Source organism: Cygnus olor, chromosome 14 (assembly GCF_009769625.2).
Source record: "Cygnus olor isolate bCygOlo1 chromosome 14, bCygOlo1.pri.v2, whole genome shotgun sequence".
Taxonomy (NCBI): Eukaryota; Metazoa; Chordata; class Aves; order Anseriformes; family Anatidae; genus Cygnus; species Cygnus olor.
The window spans coordinates 19,648,347-19,664,072 of record NC_049182.1 but is presented as its reverse complement, the minus strand read 5'-3'; the positions used below and the strand labels follow the sequence as shown (position 1 = coordinate 19,664,072).

Sequence of the window (15,726 nt, the reverse complement as noted above, 5' to 3'; positions counted from 1 at the left end):
TGAATTTCAAATCCACTTTGACCTTTGTAGCTTGTTTAGTAGCTAGAATCAGCACAATCAACATCACATACCAGAGGGTTTGCATCTATTTACTGAGTTTAACAGGCATTTACTTTAAAAATGGTTCAACCAATTCATGTTATAAATCAAACTAAAGACTAGGCTTACATCTGTGTGTAATAGCAAATTAAACAGAGCCTCTCTCATGCAGAGGCCAGCTAGTTGAGTCCAGGCACATCTATGGTATGAAATCACTTTTAGTTTCCAAAACTTCATCTGGTTTCCTGTCTGGGAGTGACCCTCAGCCTCCCAAGACATGCCTGAGAACTGTTGGGAAGAATTTTGATCCAAGACAGGACCATGCCAGGGCTACGCGAACAACTTCAAAGTAAAGATGATGGAGTTTCAGTGCTCACAGTTGTGTCCTGGCACTGTTTAACTCTTTGATAGAGAAGTAGCCTGTGAAAGACTGTTTATTTGGTCATTATCAGGATTGCAAAAGTCCAAAAATGCTCTTCTCCTGTACAAAGAATGAGAACAACGTCCTCAGGTTTGCCAAGAGAAATAACAGATCCAATGGACCAACAAATCCTCTTGATCCTTCTGTTACAGAACTCAACCAGCCTGATACTACAGTGATAGTCAGCCAGCAGTGGAATGGCTAGACTTTTGGGTATCTTGCCTTCAAAGGCAAGGACATAAGTTTCCTTTCTCATTTTCCATTCTTCTGAAGTATGAGTCTCACTTCAGCTTAACTGATGCGCACATTCCAGTGCCAAAATTTTCTTCAGGTGTAATCCCAGCAAGGTCAGTCATTCATAAACTTTAATTCTGGAAAATGTGTTCCCTTGACTGCCTATTCAAGTGTAAAAGACATAAACCAGTTTAACAACGATAAGGACGTAATAGCAGAACAGAAATTTCTCCTGGTCTGAAAGCAGCCAATTTATCAGAAATTAAAAGAATCATTAATGATTACGTTTATATGACAGGATTTAACAGAGACATTGCTATGAGGCTTATCCAGTCTTACAGACTTGGGGATTTGTTTCATTTGAGAGAAAAAATAGCCAGATTGCAGGGTAAATTCCAATATCATGGGGCCATCTAGTGCATATTGCTAGCATTACAACTTTTGTCTGCTGTACTTTGGCTTTTATAGCTCTGCCAACACACTGTCCCTGGCTTCAGCTCTATAATTATTTTCTCTGACTTGGGAAACATCTCCTTTATAAATAACGGATACAATATATTTATTCTTTATAAAGGTTGCCACGGACAAAAAATAAAAAGAGTCTACATTTATTGTAATAAACATGCAAACTAAGAAGCTAAACATAAATGAATCAGAATTGCACAAAGTTAAAAGAAAAACGAGAATTTAAAATTTAACTGCAAAACTGGAAGAGTCCAAACACTTCCCAGGAAAGCTGAGGCCTTTGAAAAGAAATGTGTGCAAAAGTTTCTGGGTAAATGAGAGAAAACACGTCACCAACGAGGAGAGCTGAGGCAATGCCTGCACTAAAATCAAGTGGCAATGTAAGAAGGTTTAACTTTCACTATGGAGACAAATATATAATGAAGTGCGCATGTGAAAACCAATTTGTTAGAGAAACAGAAATGCTCATGAGAATCCTGAACTGGAGGACAGAACTGTCAATCCCAGCACCCTGGATAAGAGGGAAGCACAAATGACAGCGCACAGCTGAAAAGTCTACTTTGAGCTTTGTTTGCCATCATTAGGACAGGCAGGGTGAATGAAATTAAATTAAGAGATCATGATAAGGCAGTGAAAAGCTGTTCTCAGCATTCTTCTCTGTCCCACAGAAATCATTCAGCATGCACCTTCTTGCTTCATATGTAAGGCTCCTCTACTTCTCCTGCAAAAGAAAGGAAGGACATAGACATTGCAGACAGTAAACTTAACGTTATGAACTAAAACCTCTATGAAGTCCTCAGCCAACAGAGTGCTAACAAAGAAGACGCTATAAGTGTTTGCAGCAGACAAGAAGGCACTGATTTGTAAAACACTTTCTTTTAAAATTTATGTTATATACATAAAAAGCAAGAAAAGTTTCTGATATGTCCAATACAACTTTTGAATTCTTGTATGACTTGATTTGGCCCAGATGCCTTGTTAGTCACGTGTGGCTCAGTCAACTCTGTTATTGTCCAACCTCCAGTTTCTGCTAGAATAGGAATATTTGTGCTGTTCACACAAATACCAAGGTCATCTGTTTAGATCAACTGACTCTTGTTGGTGGGAGGAGCAATTAATCTATAAAGATAAGGAAAGAGACAAAGGAATGCAGCCTCTTAAGCAAAGACACAGAGTAATTGAGACCCTGAACAGAATGACAGCATTTAGGTGGAGTGGAAATACCAGAGAACTCAGATAATCTCAGAATTTAGCTTATTTGGGAGTCATTACTTAGTATGTTACTTACAGGACAGCCTTGCAGAAGGAACATTTGTTGTTATATGTTTTCCCATCAGAGCCACAAAAAGGTTGGTAGAGTTTTTCACAATAAATAGGTCTTCCTCTCTCTAACCTCTTGTATTCACTGCAGTCTACCTGCAAATACAGTATCATTTCTTTAAAGATGGAATACATCTTTCTCACATTCTCTATTCACTTACATAAATAATGGATATATATGATTTTTTTTTGATCTACGATAAGGTTGTCAGCTGCTGTAGAGAAGCATGGTCAGTTGTGCTCTACCATCTATGCTAGCTGAGCTTAATCCTCAAAAAAAAGGAATGTTTCTTCTGACAGATGTGTGTGATGCTACCAATGTCAGATAGTGAGCACCTTCGGGGATTTTGCTGTCTGTCTAAATAAAAATGTAATCACTGGAAAAAATACAGCCTGTTTTTCATCTACAAAAAGTTGAGTCTTAATATCTTTTTCTACATGGTTGCAAATGTCAGTAAATTTCAGTAATTATTATTTTTTTTTTAAGGATGTGAAGGGCTTCTTTCTCTTTATTCCACAAATAGCAACTTATGACACTTTTTACACTGGTGAAGAGACCTGGCCAGGCAGAATTAGGTAAAGCCCTGGGTAAGTATTAGTGTAAAAACAAATTGTTGAAAGACTCTTAGTGAGATCATATTTATTACAGACTTGTATATAAAAATAAGAGTACAAACTAATAAAATAAATGACTAAAAGAGCTCCTGTCCTGTTTCTGGAGCTCAATCTTCATCTGTCAAATGAATGTCATTCCTGGTATTTGACAAACAAAGAGCTCCTTGTGCAGTTCACGTATTCTATTCAATGTGCTATTTGTTGTCCGTGAAAGCCTGGATTTCATTGCCTTGGAAATCACCTCTCTTCTTATGTGCTGTTGTAACTAAAATTGGCTCAGCTCTTTTTACTGGCAGCGTAGTGAGAATTTGAAACATTTGTCTTTGCAGGGAAACTACGATTGAAACATGTCCTTTCTGAAGATTTATCAAAAATAAGTTATAAACATAAGTATTTAAAACAAAACCTAGCTTTGCTGTTCTCTTGTTATGGCCTGATTTTTTTTTTCCCTTCGTTCTACCTCCTAGTGAAAAGGAGGAGTTTACTTCAACCAAAACCTGGAATTTATTGCAGATTATGTGATTATTTTTACACCAGTGTTTGTCCACGGTCTGCATGAGAGTGATGAATGAGGAACTGTGTGGGGGCAGCTCCTCCAGCAGCCTGTGCTACGGCTGCAGTGAAGACTGGCAGATTGAGTTAGCTCCTCTGGCAAAAGGGTCATTAACCAATCACTCTTTTAGGTATTACAGGCTCAAATCCAGTGTCCCATAAGAAAAGCATTTGGGATATTAGTTAACCTAGATTTTTCCTTCATTTGGTCATTTCCCTTTTCTCCAAAGCATTTCAAAAACTGGCCTGGAAAGCAGGAGGCAGCACACCTAACCCCAATCACAAAGGCAGGTCAGAGACCTGACACAGCTGATTCCACAACACAACCCAGCTGAGGCAGTGGCATGGGTGGGAATCTCCGTAGTTGTACCTCTCAGTTTAAAATTGGTCAAACACTAACTAATAAAAAAGCTAGAAACTGGGTGGATTTGCCTCATATATACATGTAATGGTTCGTAAAATGGGAGAATGGAACAGTCTCTTCCTGGAAAAGGGTGTATGGCTGTGTAGGTTCAAGCACTGGATGCTGTGTATGTTTGCTAGTTTGGGGCCATGCTCTGTGTGTGTTCATGCGTGGATTTCCATACACTGCTGCTGTCCGCTGGACCCCTCAAGGAATTGTCTCTGGTCACCTGAGCATGGACTTGTACTACTTAGTGTCTCATTTGTTTCAGAGGATGACACCAGGATGGATGCTCCATCATAGTCAGGGATAAATTAAAATCTTTAGGTGCATGATTTAGGATCTGAAAGTCACCAAGCAAGCCTTATAATGTCACCAGATAAATATTAAAAAAAAATCTCGATTTCTCTGGCTTATAATTTTGCCTTACCCATTCTCTTGCCCAGATTACATTATACAAACAAACATCTGGAAGGTGTCAGGGCAACTATATGGAAACCACATATCTCAGCCTCAGGGATTTATTTATTTTTTTTTTTGGCTGCAATTAATTAATGTTTAGTATGTTTTCTCTGACCTCATCAATCTCTGTGCACTGTTGTTACAAACTATGTATTTTTATCAAGAAATAAAGGAGAAAATGACTCACCGCATCCTCTTTGGCAGCATCTGCAATATAAACAGAATCACAAAAGATAAAATAAAATGCACTGTTGTAAATACTCAGTTTGCAACTGGGCTGGTTTCATCAGCACCAGCCCTTCCAGCAACACCAAGTCTCTTACCTTCTTAAAAGTAAATAGTGACATAGTTTTTCAGTGTTGAATAAGATACATGTGTCAGGACCTATTAAACAAGCGGGTCTTACTGCATTGTTTACCTTAGAAATCTGTGTCAGCAGCTAGAACAGCCTTTGTCGTTAGAGGGAATGGAGCCTATTGTTCCCTTTTTCATCAGCGAAAGATTAAAGACCCAGGAGTCAATATTACGTTAAATGGCCCATCTTCTTCAGTACAAATTGGTTGGGCATGAGTGAGTTTTAATTCCCAGGTGTACCAAAAAAATCATATGTGGCTGTAAGCAAGTCATGCTGTCCTTTTATACTTTGATCTTCTGTCTATAACGAGGATAACATCTTCATTAAAATATAATGCTAAATATATAGATTATGATGATAATGAAATTTGGATCATAGTATCACTTTAAAAATTGTTTTCCCTTGCCAGTCAATATGGAATCCAAACTATTCGGAGAAGGATTGACTCCTGTTTTGTATATACATGGCATCTAATATAATGCAGCCCTGATCTCAGGTGGGGCTTCAAAAAGCTCCTTCAAACCAGCTATTCAAATTACACCTCCCAGAAAGTAATCAAGTAACATTGGCATGTCTCCACTATGGTGACACATTCGTTACTTTCCTTAGGAATGTATTTTGTTCTTCTCCTGTCCTGTAATTGTCATTCTGTGGCTTCAAAAGGATAGAAGTTATCAGGCAGTGGTTTTCTGTACAGAAGGAGCAGGAAGAAAATGCAGTGTAATATAAAAGGCAATACAGCTCTAGCTCTTATTTTTCTGATTAAGTACAGCTGGTTTGAATCAGAATTCAGCTGACATTCAGCTTTGCACTAAAATTCACTTCCATGGCGCTTTTTACATCTTCTGATTAAATAAAGTCACCCAAAGTAAAGAAAACTAGCATAAATTTTTCGCTATGTTAAGTTTTGGTCAATGTCCTCAGAAGCTTTACCGAATTTTCATGATTCTGGAATCAGATCAGATTTAACCTATGTCCACAAAAACATTAAGGTTTTTGTTTTTTTTTTTCTCTCTGGTAATCTTTTTGTACCCACTATGTATTTGGGAGTTAAGGTGAAAAAGATCTGGCTCAAAAAGGATTGATCCTTAAAGTTTTAAAGCAGAGAAGATAAGCTAGAACATCCAAGGAATGGATTTGCTGGCATTCTTATGAAAGCAATATTTGTTTGTTTGTTTTGCCATTGCAATGAATGAAACTGCTTGAAAGACTATTTTTCATCAAAAGCATATTATATCATAGAAATTGTAATTTTTCATAAAAATTTTGATTTTGAGATGATTTTGAAAGCAAAATTTTCTGAGCCATTCAAAATGGAAAAGGGTTATGTTTCATAACTTCAGTTTTGTTTTAGTAATTTCATTGTATTTTACTTAACATTCATATGGCTATCGGACCACATTATACTATATATATGCAGAGTAGACTTGCACTCCCCACATTCAGTTATTCTAAATATACTTTTTTTTTTCTGAAAGTTTTTGCTCTAAAAAATAAATAAATTACCAAGTGAATTACAAGTAAATTACTCAAGAAATTCCTCCAAGGTCCATATTTTACCATAGAGCAACTTGCGCCTCAGAGCGATCTCCATCCTGACAAATTAGCATTGTAAAGGAGGTTATTCACAGCATCTTTTATGGCTAGTGCATAATCAACTATCTCCTGCTTGCTCAGTTTGGCAGGAGAAGGATCTCATCAGCTCCGAGCAATGCACTCAGATCAAAGAAAGAAATGAATTGGTAAAAAAAACTGCTTTAGTATCTAGACTTTGCAGTTCACTCTTTAGTTACAGTGCAGAAGGCAGCTCTGAGGCACACCACCATCAAGGAATAAGCTTCACCTGCCCAAGTTGGCAACTATAAAGCTGGTGAAATAGTGCTTACTAACGAATGCACAAGAATAAAATTTCACTTACTTTCTGCCACCCCAGCCCAGCAACCACTGCTACCTATCCTAGTAGACTGAGAAGTCTGAAGTACTCAAACATTAGAACTATAATATATTAGGAAATAAAAAAGGGCTACTCACTTGCTAAGCAAAGAACTGCCAGGGTGAGGAGCACAAAAGCGCCTGTTATCTTCATGGCAGACATAGTTTCTTGACCTGTTTCACAGCCAACCTGTGCTCCAAGGTTGGTTCCAGAACACTTAGCTTAAATGTGTATTCACGCATCTGTAGGTGCAGATACATATATATATACACACACAGCGAGCAGGAACCCTGATGATGAAATCCCCCTTGTAGAAGGTAATTAGAAGAAGGTGTTGCCCATGGGTAGTGTCACTAAGAATGTCTTCTGCACAGCATGAAGGTCAGATGTACAGGGCAAAGATGAGAGTCACAGCATGGATTGTGTTGATAAAGGAGACATATTGTTCTTTGGCTAATCCCCTTGCCTAATTAACTGTTCCATCTCCATTAGCAAGTTCAAGGTGTGACTCAGTAAGGTGGTTACTTATTGCTGATCTGTTATTGCCATATTGACTCTCAGAGCTGAACATAATTCCCATGCAAAAATATAATAATAATAATAATTATAACAATAATAATTCTACTGGGAGTATTCCAAAAGATTCATACCAGTGTAGCTGAAATGCTGAATTCCTATTCTCCTGAAAATTTTGAGACCCCTGTCACTAGCTGTGGGCAGAGGAGATGCTGGTTAACATGGCCATGCACTGAGTCCTTTCAAACTGCCTTGAGGGAGTAGTTCTGACTGGAAAAGTGTGTCTTTTGTGTGAATACCCACACTCACCTTCACACACAGCCCAGAGGATCTCCTAGCCTTTCAGTGTTCTTCTGCCTTTGAAGTTCCACCAGTCTGGTGCTCAGAAACAATGTGATGTGAAGAAAGGAGCAAAAATACTGTATTCCACGGCCTCGCGAAGAGAAGTGATGAGTTCACAGGCATTGTGCATCCAGCTGAGTTACTGTCAAATTTGCTGTCATGGTGAGAGGGAGAAGGGCCCTCTGCCTGCCCATCTTTTCCTTTGCTGACAGTTCCAGTGCAATGAGTGTCATATGCAGGATTCTTTAAACAAATCCAACATACCAGTGTGTTAGTGACAACAGGCATAACTCCATTACTTTTATAATATGGGCAAAGGGTAGTGGCACAATGGAAAACTCAGATCTGAGTCTTTTCCTAAAGTGCAAAGAAAAATCATGTTTTGAGACCATATTTCTGTTTGAACCCATCTGTCCAGAACTGCCTTCTGCTTAGTGATTTGGAGTGTAGCTGCGCAAATTGTCACAGTATGAAAGATCCCTGAGCACCGTACAATTCACAATATTTCAGTGATCACCTTTCCTACATTGCAAGACAGCTTGGGGCTTTTATGCCATGCAGGAGTTAGGATCATATATGCTAAATTCAGTAAAAACAGAGGGACTGAATATCCTTTCAAAAAAGGTTGTAGTATGTCAAATAGACCTTGGGCCCTGCTAACTCATGCTTCTGTGTGGAGAGCAAGAGGGATACTGATCATCTTGTCTTTAAAGAATGCAGATAATGAATAAATGGTTAATTTCTCATCACTTCTGGAGGAAAAAAAAAAAAAAAAAAAAGAAAGATGCCATTGAATTGAAGTTCCACATTAAGATAGGGGAAGAACAGGATAGTTGAAGATCTGGTCTGGGGTGGAGGCCTGCAGATTTTATTTATTTATTTTTTGCTTTGGCAATATGTGTGTGTGTTCCTATAAGGTGCAGTTAACAAAAGACAAGCTATGGTTTAAATTAGTTGGTCTGGATTCGGCTGCTGTGGGCTGCCAGTGGAATTTTGGTTCTGGAAAGCCCAAAAGACTGGCTTAGAATGTGAATGAATGAATTCATAGAGAATATTCATGAAATGTTTGTTGGCTGATGTTGATGATTGCTACTCTAGGCAGCAAGAACAAAACCCCAAACAATCAAGAAGATACTCCTAGTCTGAATAGTTTTTAGCAAACAAGACTTCAGAGGACTACTTGAAACTGTAAAACTGCAGCCTGACGGAACACGCAGCTTCCTTGACATTGGTATGAGGAAACCTCCCACTTTGGTTGCACCGTCTTGCCTAAGTTGCTGCTACAGAGTGCACTGTCTGATGCAACCTCAGTATCCATCCCATCATTCTAGCAAAAGAATATAAGCATCTGTTTACAGACTTCTGTAGGAAGGTTTTCTGAGGCCTAGCGAAGAAAGGAAGACAGCACGTTTGGAGGTGGGAGTAATGAGTGAGATATATGGAGGTGGGCTAATGAGTGAGACAGATTTTGGTTGAGATTTTTCTTGGCATTTAAAAGTTATCGTAATATCAAAAGGGTTCCTGATGCTTATTCTGTGCCCCATAACAACAAATCCATGGTGTGAATGTTTCCTTTCAGGTAGTGTTTACGTGTTTTGATTAGGGCTTCCAAATCAAATTATCATTCATTTTCTGAGCAACAGACTTTAAGCTGTGTAGGGCTTGCCCAGACCATTTAGATAGAATGGATATCTGATGAGAAGCTGTGATATATTGTAGGGTGCCTAAGAGGCAGAACACTAGAAGTAGGACACAGCAGAGATCCAACAAAACTGGAGTTTTTTGCATTTTGAAACATCAAATATATCCTGAAGCTTTAGGAAGAAAAATGCCATACACAGAAAGCAATATTCGGTTTCACTTTCTACAATGAGGTAATACTTAGATGCAAAATCTCAAAATGAAATTCTGTAAAATTAATGCCACAAAGCCTTTATTACAACTCCTATTTAAAAGGATACCAAAATGCCTCAATATCCATCTGCCTAACTTCAAGAATGGGAAGAATTCATATTGGCAAAGTGCAAAGATATTCACCAGTTGACTGAAAATGTGCTTCATCTGAGGCACTTTTCTGTCCAAACTTGCAGAGACTTGTTTGCTCTGGTAGTCTTTAAACGGAGCTGGTCTGACAGCCTGAGACCTGTCATCCTCAGGTAGGCCAAAGGTTCTTCCAAGTCAAAATGCTGCCTCCAAGAATATTCAGAAGCATATTGAGCGGAGAATACAGAGTAGTTCTTCTGTTGGTGGACAAGCTGAACCTGAGACAGTGGTTTGCCCCATTGTGAAGAAGTCTGACTCCACATACTAGGCTGTATTGTTAAGAATACGGTTATCAAGTCAAAAGAAATAATTATTTCACTCTGCTCGGCACTTACAAGGCTGTGTGTGGACTGCTGTGTATGGTTCTGGGTCCCCTGCACATGAAAGACTCTGAAATACTGGAGCAAGTCTAGTGAAGGACCACCAAGAAGATGTTTAGAGGGATGAAGCACATGCTAGGAGAGATTGAGAGAATTAGTTTGCTCACTTTGAAGACAAGAGGCAAAGTCTTATTGTTGTCTTCAGCTATTTTATAGGGGGGTACAGAGAAGACAGAGCCAGACTATTCTTAGAGGTACACAGTGAAAGGAGGAGAAAGAATACTGCAGATTGCAACAAGAGAAATTCCAATTAGAAGTGAGGAAAACAAATTTCACAATGAGAGTAGCCAAATGTTGGAATAGGTTGGCCAAAGAGATTACGTGAACTCCATCCTTGGAGATATTCAAAAACTCTTCTAAATTGGCCATGGTTTGGTGGTGGGGCAGGGATCTGTGGAACCAGCTGACCTCCAGTGGTCTGTGCCAACCTACACCAAATCTGTGATTCGTGTAGGTGAATGTGAACTGTTGCTGGCAGTCACCTGCTTAGGGATTTTGTGGCATATTGTATTTGTCCTTATGAGGCAGCATTTCTAGATTTCACAGTGCAGACATGGACAACAGAGTAGTAGTAAGTTGTACTGATTTTAGCTACTTAGAAGTATGATTGGTTGCAAAACAAATGTTCAGACCTATTTAGTAATATCTGCTTCCCAGAGTTCAATGAGTAGGCCTTTTTACCACAGCTAAAACTAGTTCTGAAATTGATGGTAAATACTCTGCTTGGATTGAAAAAGTCCAAGTAAAATGTTGGCCTCATCAGCAAACTCGTGTTGGTTTCCATCAGACAGGGGGGTGCTGTTTTGAATACATGTATATTACTGGGGGGCTCTGATAATTTTCTACTTTTATCACTGTATCTTGTCTTTTCCCAACTTCTTACCTCTCCAAGTTGTTGTTTTGAAGAAGAAAAAGTCTTTACGTAGTGAGCAAATGTTTATTAGCTTTAATGGGCCTGTTACATCTGATAAAGATATAATACGCAGTGCATGTTTTTCTGAGTGTGAGAATATATGTCACAATTTTTGATATATTGCTTTTATTTTTGGAGCTCTGAGCAGAGCCAGAATGTGATGCCAAATATGCTGCTGCAGCAAGTCATTAGTCAAGTGCCTGTTTTATTCTGCATGGGAGGATGTTATCTGGCTGCATTCCAGAAAGTATTGATGTATAGTAGCTTGTTCCCATTCATAAGGCAGAGTGCCTTACATTGAGGACATCAACAGCACTGAAAAAAAGGCACATGGAATAGCTAAAAACATACTCATGCAGCCACGTATCACTGGGAAGAATGTACAAGCCAAGGTTGATAGTGATATTGTCAAGAGTGGGAATTCTGACGTATTAGTGATTCCAGTGCATGTTTATACATAACCCAGTTCACAAACTCCTTCAGGTTTTTTTGTGTGTAGGTGGTTAGGGTTGTCCACCCATGTGCAATTAATTAAGAATTTAAAGTCTTGCTCAATGGAAGGCATGAGAATCAAGTGATGTATTTCTTAAGTCATCAAACTGTGCCAAAACATTTGGGTATTTGCCTGAAGGCAAGTGAGTTTCTTATTTTCCACACCTTAAGAAAAATCAAAGGACTTTTTCTGTAAAATTGAAGGTATCAAGCTGGGACAGATCCCAGCTGAACATTTCACGTGTTATTCTAGAAAGTCAAAAAACCAAAGAAACAAACAACAACAACAGAAACAATCTGCAAAGGCTAGAGCTGATCTTTATTGTTTTTCTTTGTATCTTCTGATATCTTTAAGATAAATTGCAATGTTGTGATATCCACTGTTGTGCAGCTACCTTGTGAATCCTTTTGTCTTGGTGTCACACCATTGCTCAATGACTTGATTCTTCCTTCACAGAGATATGCAAAATAGGCACTAACAGCTTAACATGAAGCATTGAATGAACTGGAAAGTGTGTATTGAATAGGTCTTATTTTAAATTGCCTTCTGTTTTATATTTCAAGATGTAATTTCCAGGTGGTTTGCACTTTGAAATTCTGTCACACAGAAGTCAGTCAAACTGAAATATTCGAGGAAGTTTCTTCTAACATTGCTGAATGTCTCAGAGCAAAGGTAGAGGACATACGTTGATGTTGCCTTCATTAAAAATACTATGATTTTTATAAGAGAGAAGCTACAACTTATGAAGAGGGAAAAACTGAAAGCCAATATGGAAGGATGGGTGGATGTGAAGCATTTGGAACTGAAATCTTAGTATGTGTTCTCTCACAAAACCCGTAATTAAATGTAAGCCTTTTTTCCCTTTTGATGTTAGGAAGTGCCTGCTTACCCACCTCTAATGGTGGGAGCACATAGAGGATAGCAAGCTCCTACTGCAACCTATTAGTGCCTCATTAAGTACATCAACTATTTGTAAAGCATTCTTTAAGATGAGGAGCACCCACAAAAAGCCCTGAAGGGAATTAGTCAGTCTGTGTTCAGTGCAGATTTATGGGGGTGTGGTAGGTAAAATCTAAAGTCCCATGCTGAATGATGAGTACAAATAGAAAGCTGGAGGTGCTGCCCATTTCCAGAGAATGGTGAGTAAGACGGGGTCTAATAAAAGACATATTTTGTGATCCTATAATTAACGAGTGTCATACAATAGGATCCACAGGAATACACTTAATTCCATCATGATTTTAGTTCTGCAACTTTGGTTTTGCAGTCTGAAGGCTTTGAGGGCAACTTTGTGCATTTTGCAGGCCAACTGAGTGTCGTTGTTAAATTTATAAGGTTTCCAGATTATTTGCAGCTCAACAAGGAGAGGAATTAAAAAAGAGAAGCATGAAGATTAACGGACACATCAACTATTATTTTCTTGAGCAGATAGAATACATTAGGAAATATATGTATATGGAGACACCCTAGTGAATATGTGGTGTGATAGTAACACCTTTTTCTACAAATGTGAGCTGCTCGGAGATGGGAGACTGTGACAATTTCTAGAGCAGACATTCAGAGGTGCTGTATCAGGTCCCAGGAAATAGATAACCAAAGATTGTAGCCAACTTTACGTCTCAGAGTGCAGCCATCTTACAATTAACTTGCTCTCTGCAGAAGAAATGGGAGTTTCAAGCCGTGCTTTGTTGTTGGCACAGAAAGGCATATTCCCCACAGACAGGCGTATTTCTGCGCCATCTTGTTGGCACAGAAAGGCATATTCCCCTAAGACAATAGATCAGTATTGGCTTTGTCGGGATACTTGTACATTAACCTGGGTATTTCTGTGTGAAAACTAGTGTGACTCAAAGTTAATACGGGGTTTCAATGATTGGTTTCAATGGTGCCAGGGTTTCACCCAAGATATCTGAAGAACTGAAAGGTCCCACTAATTCTGAACATTGTACCAACAGTATCAGAGAGAAACCTCAAAGACCTCAAGATATGTCAGCCTGGTTTCAGTTGTAAACCTCCTGACCACAAAGGCCAAGGAATTTCAATGTACCCTTAGACTGCGAAAGAAGCAATCATTTCTCAGCTTGCAGAAGAGGGTTCTGCACCACATGTCACTTTCCAGTGTTGTTCTGTACAGTTTTACAGGCCATGAATTTGGTAGCATTGGTCAGTTCATATAAGAAAAGATATTACGTCTCCTTGCAGACGTTGCCTCAGAAGCAGTGTAAATATTCTGGTAAAGTCACATGTCATATTAAACATTCATCTTAAAAGATCACAAGTACACCAAATTTTCTTTTTGCAGATGCATTTATTAGCTTCTATGAAAAACAAGCATGTCATGAAGTTAATTTAATTCTTGCATTTATAGCAGAAATAAGAAGTATACAAAATATTAATAAATACTAGCAGCACTTGTAGCTAGATTATCAACAGTTTTCTGAAATATCAGATACTTCCCATGTTTCAATGTTTAAAGACTTTAAATCACCACCCATTTCTAAGACTGGAAAAAAAAGGAAGCATGGTCACAATGGAAATTTCTCTTAATTTCAGTGATTCTGTATCAGGGATTAAGGCCTAAATCCTCCAAGATATTTGAAAGTACTTTGCCCTCCTGAACGTCACAGTTTAGGTTGTTTGACAGAAATGTACAGGCTTCAACACATGCTTCTGCTTTTTTCCAGACCTGGGGACTTACACTGTAAGCAGTTCAGAACTAGGACTTGATTTTTTTTCCTAAGGTTCTGTGAAGACACCTAGCACATCTTGCAGTACTAGGGAAGCAATTTCAAAGTTAACTATAGAAATCTGTATTCTAATATTCTAACTTTACTTAGATGCTTAACATTCATCTGTAAAACCAGTTACCAATTGCTCTCTGAAATATCAGATACGCTGCAGTTAGACTTTTAAATAATTTAAGTTGCCTTTGGTTTCCATTGCAAATTCCTGACTACTTATGCCTTCTTGTTGTGCCTGTAGCATAGCAGGTCTGAGTGAATTTTGTTATCAGAAAACTCCACTGTAAGAGATGCACTGGCTAGACATAGGCCACCAAATAAAAGCCCTCTAATGATCACAAGCATGAAAGAAAAATAGTTTTATTTAGGAGGTGTTATATTCAGCTACTGGCTGCCATTTACTTTCATGGTCATGGAAGGTGGCAGCAGGACTCCTAACAACAGCTTTGGAATGAATGAATGCAGCCACCTTGAAGCTGCCTCCCTGCCAACTACTGGCACTCCCATCACTCCTACTGCAGCTTGGGCTCAGCTGCAAGTGTAGGGCTTCAGGAATGGTTGATCTCTCATGCAACAACCATTTTCAGTGTTGACCAGCTTGATCATCAACATGATGTAAGCACAAACAGCTGACAAAATACAGCAGGTAACATTTCCAGGACTCTGAACTTGCAGTTCCTTCTTCTAAAATATTAACTGTCAGACTGGAAGATGAAGATGGCCCAGATACATGATACATAGCTGCCTCATGCAGCCAAGACTTTCTATGCTGATGTATTTCAACAAAATAAATAATAATAAATAATTAAATACTTAAATAATTAAATACATAAATAATTAATTAAATAAATAGACAATTAAAAAACAATAAACAGTTCATTCTGTAAGTTACTTTCCATATCAATTAAAAAATGAAGCACTTTTACTAGCAGCTGCCATCATCTGACAATGCTATTCATATCAAGAAAATAATAAATAGATAAATAAATAAATGCAATACAATAATATGCAGAACCTACAATAATAGCTGACAGCAATGCATCAAAATACTACACATGTTAATATAACATGATGTATGCTAGAGGTGATATTAATCTATTATGAAAAAAGATATGTCGTGGCTTCTTAATAATCTCAAATGCAGATTTTTCTTCTAGTTATGCTTATTTACTTGTCCTAATTCATCCTTTGCTTTCTTTAGGAGCATTGTGCTCCTAGGATCTCTTACTGGTTATCTGTAAAATAAGAGAAAGGAAATTTACAAAGGAATTATCTTCATTTTCCCCAGACCTAGATTTTTAGCCCGTTTCTCAATAAAGCTTTGCTGGTCTGAGCTATCTAGTGAAACACTACCCCTCAATTTCTCTAAAAAACTCAGAACCAGATAATGCAGGTCTCAGAAGTTCCCCTGTCTGCCGGGGATTAGGAATTCACCTTCACTATTTAGAGCACCTGTCCAGCTATGGCCCCCTGCTCCTCCAGTAGAGGCTCTGTAGGGC

General features: G+C 38.4%; 1 protein-coding gene across 1 annotated transcript; it reads right to left on the bottom strand.

Moving 5' to 3' along the window:
* Nucleotides 1–1,236: 1,236 nt before the first annotated feature.
* On the bottom strand, nt 1,237–7,045 carry LOC121078011 (ovomucoid-like). The gene is made up of 4 exons (XM_040573702.1): nt 6,898–7,045; nt 4,699–4,718; nt 2,448–2,575; nt 1,237–1,880 (listed from the first exon to the last, which is right to left on the bottom strand). The coding sequence occupies exons 1-4, from the start codon at nt 6,959–6,961 to the stop codon at nt 1,835–1,837; spliced, it is 258 nt and encodes an 85-aa protein (XP_040429636.1). The 5' UTR covers nt 6,962–7,045; the 3' UTR covers nt 1,237–1,834.
* Nucleotides 7,046–15,726: the final 8,681 nt, after the last annotated feature.